Genomic DNA, 23,859 nt, shown 5'->3' with positions numbered 1-23,859 from the left:
TTGCATAGGCTATCAAGGTGTCTAGGGTTATCTTTGCTCTGGACTGAAGACCGCTCTCCACTCTCATGTGGGGAATGTGGGGGAGGTGCTTTGTGCGGCACTTATGGTTATAACTTGATTCTGTTTGCCAAGTAAAAAGGTAAAAAGTATTGCTCCAAGATAGTGAGTTTGACATAAATCTTAATGAAATAGAGATATATCTAGGTGTGTCCTTTGGTCTGGCACTCATAAAGAAGATCTACTGGGAAAACTAAAATGGGGCGCACGAGTTCTGCCTGGGCCCTGCAACCTTGCACAATAGTCCTTGTGCGATTTTCAAGGTTACCCTCTATCTTGTACAAGGCCATCTACCTTTGGAATGATTGATTTAAGGGAACTTCAACCTTTGTTCTTTAGATTCAGTAGCTTAAAGGGGAAGTCAGCAGCTTTTTCTTTCTGAACCAGCTATCAGGGGCTGATGTCATTGAGAGACAGCCAGGGGCCGAATATCTTGTTCTGTTCCCTCCTCTAGTCTAACGTAGCAGCTTTCTTTGATGCCCCTAGAAGACCAGACTCAGATAAGTTCTATGAATGATAGGAAGCAAATAAGATAGCAGGCACAACTTTAGAAACAAGATGAAGATTGGGTCAGAGGTCAGGAAGACATGGCGGGATGCTGGTGGAAGGCAAGGGTTGAAGACAGATGAGCAAACCTAGCACATCACACATGTCCGTGTTTAAGGAACCCCCCATCTTTTGTCAAAAGCCAGATTTCCAAATCTGTACATGATTTTAGTCACATTGTGGTGGAAATATCTTCATGTAAACTCTAAACTTGTTTATTGTTAAAATTTTTTCATAAAGTATTACATAAAACCTGTTAAAGAAAATTTATTTTAAAATTCCACAACCATAGCAAACTGTTTTCATATTTCTGTGTTCCCTTCCAGCTTTTCCGAATATGTTTCCCAGCTAAAATCACTTCGAGCATTTTCCATCTTCTTACTCTTCATAACCATTCACCAATTTGATGAAATATGGTTCACTTAGTCATCTCTCTTTTGATAAGAATTAGCTTGTTTTTCTTTCCTTCCTTCCTTCCCTTCCTTCCTTCCTTCTTTCTTTCTCTTCCTTCCTTCCTCTCTTTTTTTTTTCCCATCATAAATGATGTTGTAATAACTAACTTTGGGCATATGGCTTTTAATTTATTTGAATTATTTCCTTCTGTTAATCCCAGGAATGGGTTACCTATTTTCAAAATTGTTTTACATATTTCCAAATTGCTTTTCACACATTTTGTCCTTCGGTGTGAGCGTTCCTTGACCATCTGCTTCAAAACATTGATTGCTCTATTTGGGGATACACGTTTAGCAAGAATGATAGGAAACTGCTACTTACCTCCATGGTACTATAGGGAAAGGACCCAGGTCTTGAAAGCAAGAGACGCAGGCTCTAGTACTGGCCCTGTTGCTAACTGGTTTTATCATATTGGATAAATCATCCCTCCCTGTAGCCTCAGTTCTCCCTCTGTTATTCTAGCTAAAAAGAAACTCGCTAGAGAATTGTTGTGAAGATTGAATGAGGTAATACATGTGACGACCCTATGAAGACTACACAAATATAAATTTGAAGTACTTCAAAAGACGAAGCTGAAAATAATTTAACTTGCTGTGGAAAACAATGGTTTCGCATTGTGTGGACAGGAAGAGTGTTCTGCAGCTAGCTCTCCCTTACCTCTTGAGTTTCATGGCTAGATAGGTGTGTTCTCATTTATTTTTTGCAGCTGATTGAGTTTTAGTCATCGTCCATTTGAATTGGGATTAATTTCAGTTTGATTGGATGGAGCTAGAGTGTAATATGCTAGGGGGAATAAGTCAGAGAAAGACAAATACCATATGATTTCACTAGTATGTGGAATTTAAGAAACAAAACAGATGAACATGGGGGAAGGGGAAGAAAAGGGAGAGGGAAGCAAGCCATAAGAGACTCTTAACTAAAGAGAACAAACTGAGGGTTGATGGAGGGAGGTGGGTGGGGGATGGGCTAAATGGGTGATGGGTAGTAAGGAGGGCACTTGTTGGAATGAGCCCTGGGTGTCATATGTAAGTGATGAATCACTAAATTCTATACCTGAAACCAAATATAATAAAAATAATAATTTCAGTTGATTCATTGATTCATTTATTTCATCTACTCAGTACTTTTTTACATTAGTCTCAAGTTTTCTGCTAATTATAATCGCTGCCCTTCCAGATTATTTAACATTCATTCATTCATTCCTCATTCCACAAATATTTATTGGGGGCTTAAGGGATGCAAACTTTACTGTTCGTTGCTAAAAAATATGTGACTCTTATTTCATTACAAATATATTATGTGGGGGTACCTGGCTGGCTCGGTCGGTGGAGCGTATGACTCTTAATCTTGGGGTTGTGAGTTCGAGCTCCATGTTGGTAGTAGAGATCACTTAAAAATAAAATCTTTTAAAAAATAAAATAAAATAAATTATGTGACTGTTATTTCTTTAAATTTTTTTTGAATCTTGAAACTCTTGGAAGCAGTATCTTACCCTCTTTATTCCTAGGAGAGATCTTAAATATTAACAAAAGTTCCCACTTTTCGTAAAGAAAATGCTTACCTATGCTATTTTTAATGGTTCAAATTCATGTTTTCTTTTCTTTTTCTTTTTTAAAAGATTTTATTTATTTATTTGAGAGAGAGAGATAGAGCCAGCATGAGCAGGGGGAGGGGGTAGGGAAAGGGGAAGGCAGGGTCAGAGGGAAAGGGAGAGGGAGAAGCAGGCTCCCCGCTGAGCAGGGGATGACTCGGGACTCATCCCAGGACCCCAGGATCATGAACTGAGCCAAAGGCAGACGCTTAACCGATGGATCGCCCCAGGCCCCACCCCTCCAAAAAAACCAATATGCTTAAGAATTATGAGAACAAAAAGGAAATATGGCTGAAAAGATGTGAATAGCCTTAACTGACATGTTGAATATTTTTTAAGTTAACAGGACATGGAGGAATCGGGAAATTATTCATCTACTACACTTGGTGTTGCTTATATTCTTAAACCGTTTATTTCCAAGAGCCACCCAGGCGCCCCTCAAATTCATGTTTTCTATAGTTGGAATAGTTTGGTAATGATCATATTAAAATTTGTTTTAATGAATTTTCCTCCTATTTTCTTTTCAATCATCATATTTTCGAAGGATTCTAACAAATCTTTGCTTGTTATCAGTTTGTATAGTTTCAGGATTTCCCCATAGGAATCATGTAAAAACTAAACTCTAATATATTGTTCCTTCAAAAACATGGTTTTACTATTATTATAGAATTCTAATTTCAATGGTAATATTACTAAATTCAGCTAATGCTTGAGACAGAATCTAAACCTGGCAACACAGAGGGGAAAAAAGGTCTAGAATAAAGCTCATAATTAATTAAGTGAAGCATCTGTGGGTTTCCCCAGATATTGGAAGGGAGCTTAGAAGAAATCAATAGTAGCAAATTGATGCTTAACTGAAGTTCAATTTCCTTGCCCAAGGAGAACATTTGCATGCCAACTCTGCAGAGGTTGGAATGATATTTTAAGCTTCCTGTTATTATTACATTAACAATTGGGATCCTGTTGGTAATTTTTTCATGCAAAAGGACCATATCTCAGAGTATAATCGAAGCTAAAATGGCCTGGGTGAGTGACTTGAAGCCTTTCCTCAGGATTTAGGAACAAAGAGTTAAAGACAGTCAATGTAGAAACCACTCCAGAAGTTACAAATAATACAATTATTACAATAACAAAAATAAGACCTACTAGTTTTAGGCCCTGCAACAAAGGCAGATTTCCTATGAACCAATGGAAGCTGAAGCCTCAGGACCCCTCACTTGCATGGGTCCCTATAAAATACTCTGGGTGGGTTGAAAGCCAGGTTGTATTTAGAAGCATTTCTAAGTAAGTATTCCTGATGAGTTCCCTAAAGAGACCTCAGAAAAGAAGGAATCTGAACCTCTAAGATTACAGTCATCTGTTGCAATATTTTTCTCATTCCAAATAAATGTTCACTTTTGTACCAACTTTTGTGTCCATAATTTTGGGGGTATTTTTCTCACAGAAGGTCCCCCAGATTGTCTGTCTCAGGTCCATGCATTGTAGAACCATGCCTGGCCTACGAGCTTCTTGAGTGCAGAGACTGTATCTATTTTGTTCACAGTTATACATACAGAAGCCCAGAGAAGAGCCTGGCATAGAATACTTGCTGAAAGAATGCCCACTAGGGATCAGCTAGTTAGCTGGTCACCTGACAGACATGTTGGTAGCGCAGCCCCTGCAAAACAGATGTCATTTTTTCCATTTTAGAAAAGAAACTGAAGTTCGCAGAGTCTGAACCCTGGTAAAGTTAGGATTTGAACCCACGCCTCTCTGATCACTTTACTAAACCATCCTGCTTTCTGTATGTCCCATCAGTTCTTTTTTTTTTTTTTTTAGATTTTTATTTATGTACTTATTGAGAGAGAGCGAACATGAGATAGAGAGAGAGAGAGAGCGAGCATGAGCAGTGGGGAGGAGCAGAGGGAGAGGGAGAAGCAGGCTTCCCGCTGAGCAGGGAGCCCGATGCGGGGCTCGATCCCAGGACCCTGAGATCATGACCTGAGCCGAAGGCAGACGCTTAACTGACTGAGCCACGCAGGTGCCCCTGTCCCATCAGTTCTAAATTTTGAAGCAGTTGGGGACCATTTGCCATGAACCACAACATACTGTTTTAAAATTATATGTTAAATTAGTTTGTGCTGTACTTGATTATCATTGATTAAAAGAGCTAAATAGTGATAGAATGAGGGTATTGTAGCCTACTCTCGCATGCTGAGGAGAAAATATCTATGCATGTCTGAAATTCAGGATCCCCCAGAAAGGTCAAGGAGGACTTGCTAGGAAATTTGGGGTTTTCAGAAAGCCATGTAGTTGTCCAAGTGCCTAGCACAGCAGAGAACACTCGTGTGTGATTCCCTGGGCCTCTTTCCTAGAACCAGCAAATTTGGCATTAGATATTGTCCTCATTGTGTCAGAGGCTAAATGAATCCTTAGGGACCATGTCCACACTTGACCGTCTCTTTACACCACTGTGAATGTTTAGACCAAGACAGGAAGGATCTGCTGTGGTTGGACAGCACAATTTTCAAAGAAATCACAATTAAAATGGTCCTTAAAGATGAGTGACTTTCATGATCAAATAGAACAGAACAGTGATTAAATTACAGAACCGTAGAAAAGTAGTAATATAAATAGTAATAAGAAGTAACACGTATCTAGTGCCAGGTGTGCTGGGCACTGTTCTTAGTGCTTCCCATGTACTCTCTCATTTAATCCTCATTTAAGAGAACTAAGGTAGGTACTCTTAGCATTCCCACTTTAGAGGGGAGGAGACCAAGGGGTAGGAAGGTTAGTTAGAAACGTGTCTAGTTTCACAGACTAAGTCAAGCCCATGCTGAATTGCTCCAAGCTCGGTGCTCTTGCCTGCTAAGTAGGGGTGGAGGATGGACCTTGAGGCCACTTTATCCAATCTTCAAAAATCTTCTATTTATAGATGAGATGCTGAAGCCCAAAACATAAGTGACCGGCCCAAAGTCTCAGTGGCAAAGCTAGAATTAGAATTAAGTCTTTCAGCTTTCTCAGTCGCTGTCATTTCCAGGACATTATGCGCATTAATTTACACGCCTTTGAAGCATACTTTTATGCCTGAGACCCAGAGGCGGTTGAACAGGCGGAGACAATGAGGGGTATGTAGCAGACAAGGCCCAGAAGCAAGGGCCCCCACGCTGTGAAAGCCAGGTGACAGTTTTCGGGTGCCAGCGACACTCTCAGGAAAGAGGTGAGCTGGGAGTCGGGGCTTTGATTACACCTTCATCCAGCCTCACCAGCTGGGGCAGCACATCAGTACTCAATCAAACCGAGAATTCACCAGCATTACTTTCTGTTTAATTTTTTTTCCCCTTACAGAAATTGTACACATCAGCAAAAAGAAGTTTCAACAAATCATTTCATCTCTTTCCTTCAACCCACAGCTATTATGATGTCCTTTTCTTCACTCTTCATTCATTCACATTGACTAATTGCTTAAATTCAAGTCTATAAACGTTTAACAAACACAAGGCACTTTGGCAGGCGTTCAGAAAAAAAAAAACCACTGACATTAACAAAGACAAAAAACACTAACGAGGTAGCTTCTGCCTTCAGATGAACTATAACCTCTAATAGGAAAGAGAAGTACAGATACATAAGTAGGTAAAAGCAGAATACTTTTGCATTTCAATTAATCAGAGATGATAATCAAAACTTAATGTAATAATATGATGCCAATTTTGTAAAAGAAGTGACTATATGTTGTGCTCATATACACATAGAAAAGAACTTGGACATTGAATAAGCTGCTAACAGTTGTTAATCCCGGGGTATGGGGTTGGGGAGTAAGGAAAAAGGAGACTGTTCATTTTTGACTTTATGTCTTTCTGTATTGTTTGAGTGTTTTGCAGTAAAAATGCATTATTTTTGTAATTGATTTATTTAAGATTTTATTTATTTATTTGTCAGAGAGAGAGAGAGTGCACAAGAAGAGAAAGCAGCAGGCAGAGGGAGAAGCAGGCTCCCCACTGAGCAAGGAGCCCCATGTGGGACTTTTTCCCAGGACCGGAGCCGAAAGCTGACCGACTGAGCTGCCCAGGTGTCCCTATTTTTATAATTTAAAAAAGTCAAGAGAATTGGTTGAAACAAATGGTTTCTGTCAGCTAATTTAATTGTTGTATGCTGTTACCCTTTAGTTTCTCCAATTTCCAAAAATCTCAAAGGAAAAAACAGAAACTTAAATAAAAAGTTGTTATTCTAGATTTCATTATCTATTAAAGAATGCCTTTTTGGGGTGCCTGGGTGGCTCAGTCGGTTAAGCGTCTGTCTGCCTTTGGCTCGGGTCATGATGCCAGGGTCCTGGGATCGAGCCCCGCATCGCATCATCGGGCTCCCTGCTCAGTGGGGAGCCTGCTTCTCCCTCTCCCTGCCGCTCCCCCTGCTTGTAATCTTTCTCTGTCAAATAAATACATAAAATCTTAAAAAAAGAAGGATGCCTTTTTACTCCATAATAGTATGTTGATATTCAAAGGGAAGAGCAGGAGACATACAATACATACATGATTAACATGAAAGAAGAATGATAGCAGTAACCCCTAGCCCTCTCTTTTAAGACTCAGTCACATAATCTCTGGTCAAGATATGACACTATGAGGAACCCATCAGTATACTGCCCCCAATACTAAAGATCCAGTTTTCCCGGGCCACAAGACGTCCCCCAAACATTTTCAGGTAGATCACCCAGGAACCACTTTAATTACTTCCATGATTCACTCTTTCCTGGTGAGTAAGTTAGAAGGTTCGGATCTTTTCTCGGCCTTTCTACTACTTTTCAGCAACAGAATCCTTCATTCATGTTCAATGGTTTAATGACTCCCTCTTCTTTGAACAGACTAAATGAGTACTGAGTTTTCTCAGTAAGATTTTTCATATGCAATTAATTTTTTATATACTATTTTAATATACAATTAAATGGCTTATTTTACTCTACAAATGAATGTAAAGTTTTCCTCGGTTCATTTCTTGCAGCATATCTAGCACGGCTTCCATTGCTTACAGTATTTTCTGATCTCTAGTTGGGCCGAATTTTCCACGTATGAGAGTGTCTGTATTAAATCAAGCTGTTTCAATAAGATCACAGTGTTATTCTCTGAACATTTATAATTACATTTATTTAAACTCTTGTTAATCATTCACTGGTGTATAACTTTTTCTACTTAATGATTAGAAAAAAGTAAATATTGCTCTCTTGAAGGTTTTAGAATACCAATTGTCTTCTATAAATAGGTTTTTTTTTTTTTTTTTTTTTTTTTTTTACAGGACTCATATCTAACAATGGTATTTTGGTTATAGAAACTGTCTTTGGCAATTCTTACCCACAAGCAGTTTTATCTTTTTATTCAAATTTGATTAGAAACCTGCTAAGGATGTTAATCTTAACTTGTTGGATCCATTATTTCCATATTGTTAGAGGTGTCTTAGATCCTGAGGGAGATGAATTGGGATTATAAAATAGGTATCATGGATTGGCTAATTCAATGAATAATTGTGTTAACACTTATTTAAACTTCAGATGGTTTTGCCAAGGACACACACATATGATTGAACATTACTTTAACGGGACACTAAAGTTGTGAGCAAATAAATCTTTAGAATCCTGGGGACACATGGGAAACCTCATGGTTCATGTATGAGTCAGGGGTAAATTGTTCATAGATTTTGCGGACAAATAAAACATGTCGATGGATGGTTCTAGTCTTTAAATAGGCAAAGTGAAGTTAAATATCTGTGAGTCAGCATCATCGCAAGTGCCTTCCATGGGCTTCAAGACGGTAAATTGTTCTTTTTCACTGAAGCTATGTAGCTGATTCATGTCATCAAACCTTGTTAGCTTGGATTCGGATGGGTAAGATTTGAATTTTGGCTCAGACAACTACTATGGAGTAAAAAAACCAAACAAACACATACAGCTGCATAACCTCAGGGAAATTTCTCTGGGCTTCAGCATCATCAGTGTGAAATGGCTATGAGAGTACCCTACTTGGCAGAGTCGACGTGCAAATTAAATGAGATAATATATGAAAAGTACCTAGTACAGTTGTGGTATGCAATATTCTTCTTATACTAATAATTATTAAGAATAGTATGATAGGATGTCAAAAAGTTATCTGCAACAATTGCCTCAATCCTCCACTTTACTGTAAGAATGAAGACCAATCTCTGTCCTTTCTCCCCACCCCACCCCGTTTCTGTGTCCTTTTTTTTGTTTGTTTGTTTTGTGTGGGAGAGGAAAATGGTGGAAGGTAGCAAGTAATAAGGCTTTTTTCTTTTTAACTCTTTTTCTGTCCTTCATTGACAAAAAAGCTTGGGCTTGTTTTTTAACCACAGATTTAGCACAAATTAATTTTGGTATATTGTTGTCTTGTAACCCAACTTTAACAAGGTGGTTTTTAAACATTCCTTTATTTTTCTCATGAAAAAAAAATCATTTCAGATGATCGTTGGAGATTTTGTTTCTGTCTGATCAACACAAGCTAAAGCAGGCTCCTGCTAGTATTTCCATTTCAAAATATCACACTTACTCTTCAAGCTATTGGTGGGGGTTTGGGCAGAAGAGGTGTAAAAATGACATTTAATCTATTTAAATGTGCCTGTGAAACACCGAAGCCCTCTTGTTCAGGAAAGCCATCGTGGGGGTGCCTGGGTGGCTCAGATGGTTAAGTGTCTGTCTTCAGCTCAGGTCATGATCCCAGGGTCCTGGGATCGAGCCCCATGTCTGGCTCCTAGCTCAGCTGGGAGCCTGCTTCTTCTTCTCCCCCCACCTCTCCCCTTCTCATGCTCTCTCTCTCTCTGTATCTCTCTGTCTCAAATGAATAAATAAAATCTTAAAAAAAAAAAAAAGAAAGCAGTTGCAGCATCCTGTTGGCAAAGAAGGCTTGGCTATTAATCAGGTGAATGGTGGCTTTTTCACATCATAGCTGTGTCTTGAGTTTTAATACTAAATTTTGGTTAAGAATTGCAATAGTGCCTTTAAGAAGTATACTACATAAAGACAATTGTTTTCTTTTAAAATATAAAATCATCTCTTTATTTTGTTACTTTTATTTTTTTTTTATTTTTTATTTTTTTTTATTTTTTATTTTTTTTAAAGATTTTATTTATTTTTTGACAGAGACAGCGAGAAAGGGAACACAAGCAGGGGGAGCGGGAGAGGGAGAAGCAGGCTTCCCGCAGAGCAGGGAGCCCGATGCGGGGCTCGATCCCAGGACCCTGGGACCATGACCTGAGCCGAAGGCAGACGCTTAACGACTGAGCCACCCAGGCGCGCCCTATTTTGTTACTTTTAATTGTGGAAATTTTCATAATATATAAAAATAGAAAGAATAATAGAGTGAACCCTCATAAACACATCACTCAGCTTGAAGTGTCTTCAATATTCTTCAGCTTGTTTCAAGATGGGCTTTTAATGTAAAATTTTTAATAGAAACAGGCATACATAATTGATTTGCATGTTTTGAAAAGACTATGTGTTAATGCCAGAATCCATGCTGGTGTGTGTGTGTGTGTGTGTGTGTGTGTGTGTCTGAAATCCAATTTTATTCAATTGCAGCTTTAAATCCTTTCTAGGACAAGGTAGATCTTCCTTAAATAGAAAATAATCAATTGAATTATTTATTGAATACTTAACACATACCCAGGCTGGTGTGAGCTTCTCTGAGGGAATGATGCCAAGAAATGTTAAGACACTGTTCCTCAAAGAGGTAGAAAAACAGGGAATAAATCAAGTCATATCCCAGGCTCAAGAACAAGTTGGTGAGGCCTCGACCTCGAGCAGAGTTTCCCAACATTTCTTGTCCTGAAAGCCTCTTTCACAGTATTAAGCAATCTCTTGAATCCTGAGGAATTTGAAAAATAGTTTCATCATTTGTGTGTGATATACAAAAAAGTGTTGACATATATTTTATTTTATATAAGCCTATTTTATTAAAAAATTTTAGTGATAAGTTTATTTTAAATAAATTGAAAATATTCACAAAATAAATTATGGATGTTTAAGATGCTCATACACATACACATAAATATTGGTGTTTTCCCATTTAATAGTTTTACATTATTCAAATTATTTTAATTACATAAGTAAAAGCATTTTATGACACGTTTTAAAATGGCACACTATGTTTAGCTTTAGGACCAAATGTATTAACCTGGTGTTTTCCAAGTCTGATACACCTACCTCTTTTTGCATGGGAGATGACATTAGGTGTAACAAAGATGAAATTTTTTGTTTTAAATGTTACATATTTATTTTAAGGGTATTTGACTGGTCTAATCTATTGTAGGAATAAAATTTCCTTCCAAAATAAACATTTTAAAGAAAAACATTTTAGTAAATAATGGTACATGTGGCACTTGGATATGCAAACAAACCAAACCAAACCAAAACAAAACAAAAAAACCCAGCAAAAAAAACCCAACATGAAGTGATGCACAAAAAAGCAAACTTTGTGAAACACGATGCTGTGGCATCAAAAATGGAAAAAAATTGCTTACATTTGTTTGAATCCTTGAATTTTGATTTTTAAAAGGTACAAGCTTTCAAAAAGTACGGTTAGTGTTTTGTTCACAAATAACTCTATAAGAGAAACCATTTGGGGCAGCTCTTACAAGTATTCCACAAATAATGCTGAGCTACTAGGCCAGTCTTTATTCTCACTGTGTGAAAAGCCAAACTAGACATAAACTAATTTAGGGTTTATCTATGCAACTTACAGTTGTGGTGAAAATCTTGAGGCAATTTTCTAAAATTGAGGCAACTTTATTAGGTCCCTCATACTAGTTATATTTTAACGTCCTTGATCTTTATGCTTCATGTCTCCAGCCAGTTGTCTATTATAGGTTTATATCAGTGGTTTTCAGGAGAGGGAAAGGAGAGGAATTTGGCCTCCCACTTGCTGGGGACATTTGGCAATGTCTGGAGACAGTTTTGGTGTCATAAGCCTGGGGACAAGGGTGTTACTATCATCTAGCGCGGAGAGGCCAGGGATACGGCTAAACATTCTACAACGCACGGAACACCCCACCACAAGAAAGAATTATTTGGCCCAAAGTGTCAATAGTAGCGAGGTTGCAAAATACTGATACCATGTAAACAGTACATGTCTGCGAAAGATAAAAATTAAAAGCAATGGGCGCCTGGGTGGCTCAGTCGTTAAGCGTCTGTCTTCGGCTCAGGTCATGGTCCCAGGGTCCTGGGATCGAGCCCCACATCGGGCTCCCTGTTCGGCGGGAAGCCTGCTTCTCCCTCTCCTACTCCCTCTGCTTGTGTTCCCTCTCTCGCTGTGTCTCTCTCTGTCAAATAAATAAATAAAATCTTAAAAAAAAAATTAGAAGCAATGCAGTCAAAACTATCATGGAAGCTATTTTGTGGGGTAATAAACTGAATGACTTACCCTCTTACAAGCAAACTCATCTTCCCCAACCTCTGTGCATGTTTACTCAGAGGCTCTCAGATGTTCCCTTTTAAGGGGGAGGGGGACCTACAAATTTAAATTATCATGCATATTTATTGACTTAAAAATACAAAGAAAACAGCCACCTTAATTGCCTTTACTAATGTGAAACCCTGGGGCTTTGCTGATCTGAAGACTGAGAGCAATAGGCCACACAGGCTGGAGTCTGTCTCTGGGATTTTAAAAACTGAATTTGAAAGAGAGAAATCTTTCCTCTACAAAAGAGAGAATGATGCCAACCCCCAAGAAGAAAAGGACATGAGAGATCCAGATAAAGGGCAACTGACAGTGTCCTCATTACTGGGCCCATTCATCCCCGTGATTCGGTTACTGAGCCAGGAAATTGTTCATTTTTGCCTAAGTCAACTTGAATTAGGCTTCTGTCACTCACAACCAAAAAGTCCGGACTAACATACCAGTGGATCAACATAGGCAATATTTCAAGAATCAGCAATAATGCAATGAAATGTGAATTTTGAACTTGAGATTAGTTCTTTGATTGCAAAATTTAAGATAGAAATCCTAAACTACTCACTCAACAAACATTTCTACCTAGCATGTACCTAATATTCTGTGCTCACTGCTGGAAACACAAAGACAAAGAATAGTCTCTCCTTTCAAGGAGCTCTCAGGCTACTTGGGGAGACAGAAGAGTTCCATACGGTATGAGTGCTATGGTAGAAGCAAACACATCTTATTATGGGACCCCTTAGGAGGGACACTAGCCCTACCAGGTTAAGAATAACTTAGAGGTGGTGACTGCCTAAACTGAGTCTTGAAGGACATGAGATGGGTAAAGTAGGGAGTACAAAGGGCATTCTCACTGGAGAGAATGATAGTGATGGCGAGGTAAAACCAAAACACTTCTAGTCATGCATTATAGTGGAGCATGACGTGCAACGGGTTGGCATTAGTGATGGACACGGGAGAGTGGCCAGGAAGGAGGCTGGAATGGAGGCCAGGGGTTGTGGGTTGAGTATCTTGGTGAAAAATCAGCACTTTAGTCCCAAAAGCTTTGGGGAGCCATTTACTGGATTTTATGCAGGGCAGGAACATGATGCATGTTAGAAATAATTACTCTGTGGTAAAACAGAGATAATAATCGTGGGTACCTGGCAAGGTTGTTGTCAAAATTGCAGATAATATTTAAATCCATGATTACCATGCTTAGAGATGGCCAAGTTAAAAAATGTACTCTCTTTCTGTTCCAAATACCGCTCAAAACTCAGAGTGGAGCATCCATTAGTAGGTATGATTAGGGCAGTTTTTTTTTTTTTCACCTGAGGCTTAGACTCAGTGTAAGGTAATCACCAAATCTGCAATAAAGTTGGGATTTAAATTCCAGGTCAGTCTCAGGACTGGCTAGGCCATTCAGGTTTCCTCCAAACCAGGACCCTGCCGACCGATACGGAGTTTTCAAGGTTATCCTGGAACTAGAAAGACCCCAATAGCCACTATGAAATCTTTTCAGTGTCTGAGGACTGGGGAATAAAGTGAATTGAGTTTTATATTAGGTTTTTTTAACTCAGTAAAATGTGTGAACTTGGACTAAAAATGAATCCTCAAGAATGCTGCTTCTGGGTCACAGGAGGCAAAATAAGGAAGAAATAACCTCATTGCAACATAAAATATCAAATTAATCTTTTCCATGTTAAAGGAAGAACAGAGAAGGAACAAGTGGGAAAAATGAGTTCACCTCAGGCTACCAAACCATTGCAAGATTTCTTTCTGGAGTTATACGTCCCTGGGCTAAGAAGCATATTTCACTTTCTGACTGATTTCAAGGGACCCCTTACACTCCTTATTTAGGTGAGTGATTTAGAAATTTTAAAGAGATAGAAGAAATTATTTGGGAAAGGCAATAATTAAAAATGTAATCCCTCAGTTTAAAACAATACAATTTCTTTCACCATCAGAGAGTGCTAATTTTGTGTAAAAGGCAGAGTTTATCTCGAATTAGGAGAAAATGAAAAAACATCTGAAAATACAGCATTTTATACGCTAAGTTTGAAAGCAATGTCTATTTGTTAGTTACAACTTTTTCCTGTGTATTTTTTTTTATCAGATAGCCAGTTTTCAAGGCTTTAAAATAACCACTAAAACATATTGTTCATGAAAATTCCAATTGTTAACATTTTTCCAGGTAACCGAAAACTTTTCAACAATTGAGAACATTTTTCTTTATAAGAAGGTTAAATAAACATATATGTACATGTATTTGCCTATTTAACTTTAAAAAGACTATATAAAAGACCACCAACAGTAGCTTCCTCGAGGTTGAAACTATCAGGTAGAGAAGGAGAGAGGAATTTCACTTTTTCACTTTATACCCTCTAGTACAACCTGATGTTTCTCAATCTACACAAGCATGTAGTATGTATGAATGCATACATTTTAATAATTTAAAGAACTAGATAAAAGGAATACTTTTCTAACTTATATATGCATAATCTTCATAGTACATAGCTATAAGTTTTCTACCCTTTAAGGTCCTACTTGCCAAATCACAGTACACCCTCACGTTAATCATATGTTCTATAGACAACTCTAATCAAAGGTATGGAAATGACCTTGAAATCATAACGCAATCTGTTTACTGCAAAGGCAGATGTGACTGAACCATAGCACAACACACATGTATAATAGCCCAGAAAGTTCAAAAAGAACAGAAGCGTGGGTAGATAGTTTTGTATGTGCAAATTTAGACATGGAGTAATTTTATGTTCCTATACATTTTTTCTGCTTCTACACATTTCACATTCGATGATCAAAAATCAAATTACTCCTCCTAACACATTATGAAACACTACTAATAAAGTGTCTTCATTTTCAAAGCGTAACAGGTGTCCAGAGTAATTTATTTTCCCCAAGGAAACTATTTGACTCAAGAAGTTTAACCTAATTCTAGATATTAGCCTCAATGTGAAGTGAAGTCTCTTTAAAATCCCTGAAAGACTGCTCTTTTAAAAACATTCTTAATAAAGACATTCAGTGTTTAATTATGTTGTCATTTATAAATTAATTCATTTAATCCCACTAAGCTTCAGTTTCCTTATCTTTAAAATGGGGATACTAATAGGACCTAGTTCATAAAGTTATGATGAGGATTAAATGTGATAATGCACACAGAATGCCTAATATAGTCTGTGGTACATAATAAGCATCCAACCAATATTTGCTATTATTTTGCTTACATTTTCACTATTGTTTTAGTAATTTTAACATCTTCCAACATTAACTCTAGCTCTTAAAACATACTGAATACAGCATATTCTTCCCAGTTTTTATATTACTAATTTAATTTTAACTCTTAGAACAGTTAGCCTCATCTTTTCTGCCATGTAACACAGATAAAACCAACTGTGAAATACATTTATCCCAATTCCTATATTTAATATGTATCAGTTAGTTAACATGTCTTTAGCTTATTATTGCTAAGTATCACTAAGAATAGCAATACTAACAACAAATGGTGATTAGAAAAGGTCATGCCATAAAAAAGTTCTGAAATGGCTGCACATTGTCAGAAAAGGGTTTCAGCAATTAGATTTCTAAAGTACTGGTTTTTCACAGAATGAAAGTAAACTCATATTCTCACACTCTAATGTATACTTGTAAGTTTTAAGAGTTAAAATATTGTAAAAGCACAACCTTTAAGGAAAATAATTGGCTTAACACATTATCAAGAGCTTAGACAAATAAAACACGACCTGAAGGGTGAAATTTGAGGCTAGAACTTGTGAGTTAGACTACAATTAGTTGAGTTGATGTCAATAAAAAAGAATTATTTAAACACAAGATACATTTCTTAGTGTTTCTTTTGAACTCCTGCTCCTTACATTCTGGAGCTATTACAGGAAGCCAGCCGTACAGTACCTTGATTAGGTTGTGTCCCACAGTGTAGACAGCTGCTAAGTCTCCCCTCTCTCCAGGCGCGTGCATACCTGTCCCGTACCCATGCCAAGCAACTAGATACGGATTGTGAATTGTAATCCAATATTTGACACGGTCCCCAAACATCTGGAAACAGTAGGTGGCATAGTCATTGAAGATATCTGTTATGGTTTCATTTTTCCACCCCCCATATTTTTCTTGTAGCGCCAGAGGCAAATCCCAATGGTATAAAGTCACCACAGGTTCAATGTTTCTAAGTACTAAAGCATCGAGAAGAGTATTGTAGTACTGGAGACCTTTTGCGTTGGCAACTGCTGCTATCCCATCGGGGAAGAGCCTTGGCCAGGAAATTGAGAATTGATAAAAAGAAACTCCGATAAAATCCAGGGCTGATAAGTCTTTTTCCAGAAAAATGTAACTGTCACTGGAACTATTCGTGCTGTTGACATTTTGAAGGTGTGTTTGGATGAAATGATCCCATATAGAGGGTCCTTTTCCATCTGTCTTCCAATTCCCTTCCACTTGAAATGCTCCAGTCCCAACGCCCCAGAAAAAGTTTTTAGGAAAAGTGTCATAGAGGAAGAGCTGACTTTCATTTACCGGACTAAAATGAGGAGTTTTAGACCATATAGCTCTTCCATCTCCAGAGAATCCAGTTACAGCTCTTAGGAGAATAAATGCCGACAGGATGACAGATCTTTGCAGCCCGCAGTTGCACATTGTTTTCCTATAGTGTGTGTTTCTTTCATCGGTGCTGAGGAAAATCCATTCATTCCCTGGAGATCCAGCCGCACAGCCTGGCTTCATTTGGTACTAACTGCTCGCCTGTCTTATCATCGCTTCAGTAAAAGCTTGTGATTGTAAAGCTCTGTCAATGATTAGCTTGAACTGTGAGACTTAGGATGGGTCATGGGGAGCAACGTAATTTGAGGGAGGTTTCCTTCCCTCTTACTATGGGAAAAGTGATATGAAAAACGCATCACCCATAGTAGTCTGCGTAACTAAAACGTAGATAAACAATGAATAAAAATGCCACATTCCCTCTGGAGCCTTGCATATGGACCCAAATCTCTTCTGAATGTTTGAACGTTACTGAATAAAGTTTATACCTTTTCTATGTTCCTAGTTTTTGAGTGGTGATTTTATTATTTCACGTTTCAGGAGAAGCAAAACAAATAAGTAGCATTCCTATATGCCGATAATCCAGAATTAGAAAATACAATAAGGTGTTACACGTCCACAGAAATTATAACACATCTAAGAATAATCTTACCAAATGCTACCCATGTTAAGACAATTATAAAAATGTATTGATAAATTTGAGAGAAATGAATGAAGAAGTGTATAGCACTTTCTGGGTGGAAACACTGAATATTTTCCCATTTAATTTATACATTTAAATGCACTTTCAATCTAAATCCTCTCATCCCAAATTTGAGTCCAACAAAATTACTGTGAAGGTTCACTTGACAAATAGTCAATATTTACCAGAAAATAAAAAATAAAAGAAAAAACCCTGAAAAAGAAAATAGTGAAGGCATAGACTACCTTTAGATATGAAAACATAAAAAAAAAAAAAAAAAACACAACTTAGCATGATTCTGGAATAAGAATAAAGAGAAAGAAAATACTGTACAGAATCCGTAGCCTCCAGACAACTTTATAAAAATTTAATGTTTTAAATATCTGAAGTATCCCATACTAATGAAACGCAGAGTGGTTAATAGTTTGGCCTCTGGAATCAGACTGCGTGGCTTTAAACATAGCTGTGTGACTAAGGACAAGTTACTTAACCTTTCTGCATCCCAGTTTCCCGTTAAGTAAGAAAAGGCACAAGACTGGCGTCTACTGCATGGATGACTGTGAGAATTCAGTGAGTTAATACATGGAAAGCACTTAGAAGAGACACTGACTGACCCATAATCAGTGCTCAATAAACATTCTTATTTCTATGTGAAAAGGAAGGATTATTCAGAAAGTGGTGCTAAGATTTAGCATAAAAGATGCTATTTTCTGGCTCCTGCCCACATCTTAAACTTCACTCCTCCTCAGTTAACTACACGTAGTACGCTTCCCTTCAACCATAACAAACCACGTTGAGTAAATTGGACACACGTGGAGGGCTCACATCCTGTGTCTTGATATCCGTGCTCTCTGCGTAGGATGTGTCCCCCCCTTCATCTAGCTCAGGTCCATGTGTTCTTCAAAATGGGGCAGTATCTCCTCAAAAAAAAAAAAAAAAAAAAAGACTTTCCGGCTTCCTAATTTGTTTTGAATTACTTATTTATTTAAATTAAAAACATTTACAGTTTATTAATCCTCTTGTGAAACATCTGCCCAATCAGTGTAGTCACTGCAGAATCTTTGCTCCTTCTGCATCTGATCCCCAGCTCACTTTTACCAGCACCAACATTGGCCTTGGCAGTCCCCCTGACTTTCTTCATTTTGTTTTTGCATTCCTTTCACTGCTTCCTTGACGTCTGTTTTTCTCGTAACGGCCAAGTCTGTATCTGGGTTCATTTCTGGAGGTGTAATTCAAGAACTCATAAATCAGGCTAAAGTCAGTTGTCTTCCCATCACCAAAATAGGCTCTGGATACAAATACAAAGATGATATCTGGTGTAGTCTTGTACATTTTGGCTAGTTTTTCCCCGAATTTCTGTCTTAGGTACTGTTGTATTCCCTGGGTGAAATAGTCAGTTGGTCATGAACTTCCTGGTCTGGATAGTAACCATGTCGCTCCTGATGGTGGTTGATCCTCAGGCAGCCAGAGAGGAAATCAGACAGTTTGATTTGATATAGATGTATCTCCTTGTTCCGTGTTCCCGTGGCAGCCCATACTTTCTCTGTTATGACACTTACCACACAATAAATTTATCTAAAGATTATATTTATTTATTTGACAGAGAGAGACACAGCGAGAGAGGGAACACAAGCAGGGGGAGTGGGAGAGGGAGAAGCAGGCTTCCCGTGGAGCAGGGAGCCCGATGCGGGGCTTGATCCCAGGACCCTGGGATCATGACCTGAGCCAAAGGCAGATGCTTTACGAGCATCTGAGCCACCCAGGTGCCCCTACGATAAATTTATCTATAACTCCTGTTTGACTTAAATTTCTCTCTCAGTCTCTCTTTTCTAAAAACAAGGGCCATGACTGGTCCCTATAGAATATGTGGGGCCTAGTAGTCACTAAAGTTGAATGAATGTGCCCATAGTATGTATACCTCTATCACTGCATTTATCACATAATCCTGGAATTGTTTGTCTCTTCCACCAGCCTGTAAGAATGTCTCTTATCTAAATTTTTATCATCACTTATCCGAGTAAATGCTTAATCATTAAATGAATGAATGGAGTTGATGCAATTAATTCACTATAAAATATTTTTTCCAGATTTGTTGAGATATAATTGACATGTAATGTATTAGTTTAGATGTACAGCATAATGATTTGATATATGTATATATTGTGAACTGATTACTAAAAATAAAATTTTTTTTTTTTTTTTTTTTTTTTTAAAGATTTTATTTATTTATCTGAGAGAGAGAATGGGAGACAGAGAGCATGAGAGGGGGAGGATCAGAGGGAGAAGCAGACTCCCCGCAGAGCAGGGAGCCCGATGTGGGACTCGATCCCGGGACTCCAGGATCATGACCGGAGCTGAAGGCAGTTGCTTAACCAACTGAGCCACCCAGGCGCCCCTAAAAATAAAATTTTTAAATGTGATAATTTACATCCTCACAAATATATTTAATTAAAAAATATATAGCTACAGAAACCTAGGAGAAAAATGGAAGCAAATATTAAATTACATAAATATATAGTTTATATAATGATATTTATTTACTTATATATGAGCTTATATAAATAATTTAACTATAATTAAAATATATGGAAAAATTTGAAAGGCAAAAAACAAACCTGGAAAATATTAGAGCAAATCTAGAAGGCAAACGGCCAACTTTTTATTATGTAAGTAACTCAGGCAAATCAATAGGAAAAACACTCTAAATTAGAGAAATGGCCAAACAACATGAATAAAAAATATGCAAAAGAGGACGTGTAACTGTCTAGCTAAAGAAAAAAATTTAAATAACCAGCAATAAAAAAAAAACACATATAAAAATAACTCTAAGAGTGCCTGGCTGGCTAGGTGGTAGAACATGCAACTCTTGATCTCGGACTTTGTAGGTTTGAGCCCCACTTTGGGTAGAGAGATTACTTAAAAATGAAATCTTAAAAAAAAAAAACCCATACTCCAAATATTTTCTCTTATTAAATTAGCAAGAATAAAAGTAAGTGATGAAAACTGCAGTTAATGAGATTGTAAGACATTGCTGATTAGAACATGAATCTGTACAATACTTAGGGAAAGCAATTTTCCAATATATAATTAACCTTAGATTTTTTCATGTCTTAATTCAGTGATATTAGAAATTTATCATAATAAATTATTCTAGGGGTGCCTGGGTGGCTCAGTCGTTGTGCATCTGCCTTTGGCTTGGGTCGGGATCGAGCCCCGCATCGGGCTTCCTGCTCGGGCGGGAAGCCTGGTTCTCCCTTTCCCACTCCCCCAGCTTGTGTTTCCTCTCGCTGTGTCTCTCTTTGTCAAATGAATAAATAATATCTTTAAAAAAAAATATTCTAATGTTTTTGTTTTTTTTTTTAAGATTTTATTTATTTGCGAGAGAGAGAATGAGAGACAGAGAGCATGAGAGGGAGGAGGGTCAGAGGGAGAAGCAGACTCCCTGCTGAGCAGGGAGCCCGATGTGGGACTCGATCCCGGGACTCCAGGATCATGTCCTGAGCCGAAGGCAGTTGCTTAACCAACTGAGCCACCCAGGCGCCCCTTAAAAAAAAATATTCTAAATACATAAAATGCTGTAGGTGCAAATATTTTATAGCAGTGTTATTTATGACAGTAAAATTTTAAAATTATTTATTTATTACTATTTTTAAAGATTTTCTTTATTTATTTGACAAAGAGCAGCACAAGTAGGGGGAGTGGCAGGCAGTGGGAGAGGGAGAAGCAGCTCCCCACTGAGCAGAAAGCCTGACACATGGCTCAATCCCAGGACCCTGGGATCAAGACCTGGGTTGAAGGCAGATGTTTAACCAACTGAGCAAGCCAGGCACCTCAAAATTTGAAATGATTTAAAGATTCATTCATAGGGGAATAATTACCTAAGGCATGGAATATCCATTTGCTAAAACATCATAGAGTCATTAACATTTTCTTTTTTTTTAATATTTATTTACTTATTTTAGAGAGAGAAAAAGAGAGGGAGAGAGACAGCACGAGCAGACAGAGGGAGAGGGAGAGAAATCATCAAGCAGGCTCCTCACTGAGTGTGGTGCCCAATGGGGGCTCGATCCCAAGACCTTGACATCATGACCTGAGTCAGATGCTTAAGTGACTGAGCCACCCAGGTGACCCTGTCCTAAACATTTTAATGTTACTAAATATTCCTTGAAAATGTAGGGGCGCCTGGGTGGCTCAGTCTTTTCAATGTCTGCCTCTTGATTTTGGCTCAGGTCATGATCTCAGGGTGGTGAGATCGAGCCCTGTGTTGGGCTCCACACTTAGCATGAAGTCTGCTTCTCTCTACCTCTCTCTCTTCCTCTGCCCCTACCCCCGTTTATGCTCTCGCTCTCTCTAAAATAAATAAATAAATCTTAAAAAAAATGTTTAGGATAAAAAACGAACTGGGGGCACCTGGGTGGCTCAGTTGGTGTGGAGCCCTGTGTCCAGCTCCAGGCTTAGCCCAGAGTCTGCTTGTTCTCCTCCCTCCCCCTCTCTTTCCCCCTCTGCCTCTCTGCACATACATGCATGCTCTCTCTCTCTGTCTCTGTCTCTCTCTTTCAAGTAAATTAAATAAATAAATAAATAAAATATTTAAAAAAGAAAAAACTAACTGAAAAAAAAAGATAATAAATAGAATAATCAGTATGATTATAATTATGTAATAAAAGCAATAACCAATATATAGAATTGTAAGAAAATACCCACATTTTGCTATATTGTGTTTGGATAGTGAACAATAGGTTATAGTTATTCTCCTTCTTTTATATATTTAATTTTAATTTTTAGTAAAAAGTTTTTTTTAACTCAATTTTTTTTTTTTAAGTAAGCTCTATGTCCAATGTGGGCTTGAACTCATGACCCTGAGATTAGAGTCACATGATCTACCAACTAACCCAGACAGGTGCCCCTAATTAATTAATTATTTATTTATATTTTTACTTTTTTCCAAGATTTATTTATTTATTAGAGAGAGGGAGAGAATACATGAGTGGGGGGAGGGGCAGAGGAAGAGAATTTCAAGCAGACTCCCCACTGAGCATGGAGCCTGACACTGGGCTCGATTTCATGACCCACAAGCTCATGACCTGAGTCGAAACCAAGAGTTGGATGCTTACCCGACTGAGCCACCAAGGTGCCCCAATTTTTTATTTAAAAAAAAAAGAGTATAAAAGGAAAAATTAGCCAATATTAGTAATAAAAGTTTATTGATGAGGAACTATGCTTTCCTGCAAAGATTAGGAACAAGGCAAGGAGGTCTACTCTTACCACTTCTATTCAACATCATACTAGAAGTTCTAGCTAATGCAATAAGACAAGAAAGGGAAATAAAAGGTATAAAAATTTGGGAGTAAAAAAATAAAAGTTTGTTTATAGATGATAATGATTGTCCATATAGAAAATGCCAAAGCCTCAATAAAAGAAATCCTGCAAATAAGAAGCAATTATAGCAAGGTTGCAGGATATAAGTTAATATATATATACACATAATATATGCATGAAATATTTTACTTTATTTTTTTAAAGTTTTTATTTTAATTCCAGTTAGTTAACAGACAGTGTTATATTAGTTTCAGGTGTATAATACAGTGATTCAACAGTTCCATACATCACCCTGTGCTCCTCATAAATACCTTCCTTTTTTTTTTTTTAAAGATTGTATTTATTTATTTATTTATTTGAGAGCGAGAGAGTTGGGGGAGAGGAGCAGAGGGAGAAGGACGAGCAGACTCTGCACTGAGTGTGGAGCCCAATGCAGGGCTCCATTCCACAACTCCGAGATCATGACCTGAGCCAAAATCAAGAGTTGGTTGCCCCCCCCAAAAAAGAGTTGGATGCCCAACTGACTGAGCCATTCAGATGCCCCACAATGGACTCCTTAATCCCCAACACCTATTTAACCCATCCCCTCCACCCACCTCCTTTCTGGTAACCATCAGATCATTCTTTATAACTGAGTAGAGGTTAGTATATAAAAGTCAATTGTTTTCTAATTTATCAGAAATGAACAATTGGAATTTGAAATTAAAAAGACAATACCATTTACATTAGCACCAAAAAAAAAAAACTTAGGTTTTCTTAATTATTTATTTATTTAAAGATTTTATTTATTTACTTGAGAGAGAGAATGAGAGAGAGAGAGAGAGCACACGAAAGGAGGGAGGGTCAGAGGGAGAAGCAGACTCCCTGCTGAGCAGGGAGCCCGATGCGGGACTCGATCCTGGGACTCCAGGATCATGACCTGAGCCGAAGGCAGTCGTTTAACCAACTGAGCCACCCAGGCGCCCAAAAAACTTAGGTTTAAATCTAACAAAATATGTACAAGATCTATATGAGGAAAACTACAAAACCCTAATGAAAGACATGAAAAAAAAATCTAAATAAATGGAGAGCTATTCCATGTACATGGATAGGAAAATTAAATATTATTAAGGTCTGAGTTCTCTGTAATTTGATCTATGGATTCAATGCAATCCCAATAAAATTCTCAGCCAGTTGTTTTGTGGATATTGATGAAATGATCCTAAAGTTTATATGGAAAGGCAAAAGACCCAGAACAG

General features: G+C 37.8%; 1 protein-coding gene across 1 annotated transcript in view; it reads right to left on the bottom strand.

Moving 5' to 3' along the window:
• KLB (klotho beta) overlaps positions 1-16,806 on the bottom strand; it is a 35,245-nt gene extending 18,439 nt beyond the window's left edge. The window contains exon 1 of the mRNA XM_032400212.1: positions 15,982-16,806. Within this exon, the coding sequence (XP_032256103.1) occupies positions 15,982-16,806 (825 nt within the window). The remainder of the gene's footprint in view (positions 1-15,981) is intronic.
• Positions 16,807-23,859: the final 7,053 nt, after the last annotated feature.

Source organism: Phoca vitulina, unplaced genomic scaffold (assembly GCF_004348235.1).
Source record: "Phoca vitulina isolate PV1807 unplaced genomic scaffold, GSC_HSeal_1.0 scaffold3, whole genome shotgun sequence".
NCBI classification, from domain to species: domain Eukaryota; kingdom Metazoa; phylum Chordata; class Mammalia; order Carnivora; family Phocidae; genus Phoca; species Phoca vitulina.
The sequence above is the reverse complement of the archived record's forward strand: the minus strand, read 5'-3'. Positions and strand labels throughout refer to the sequence as shown.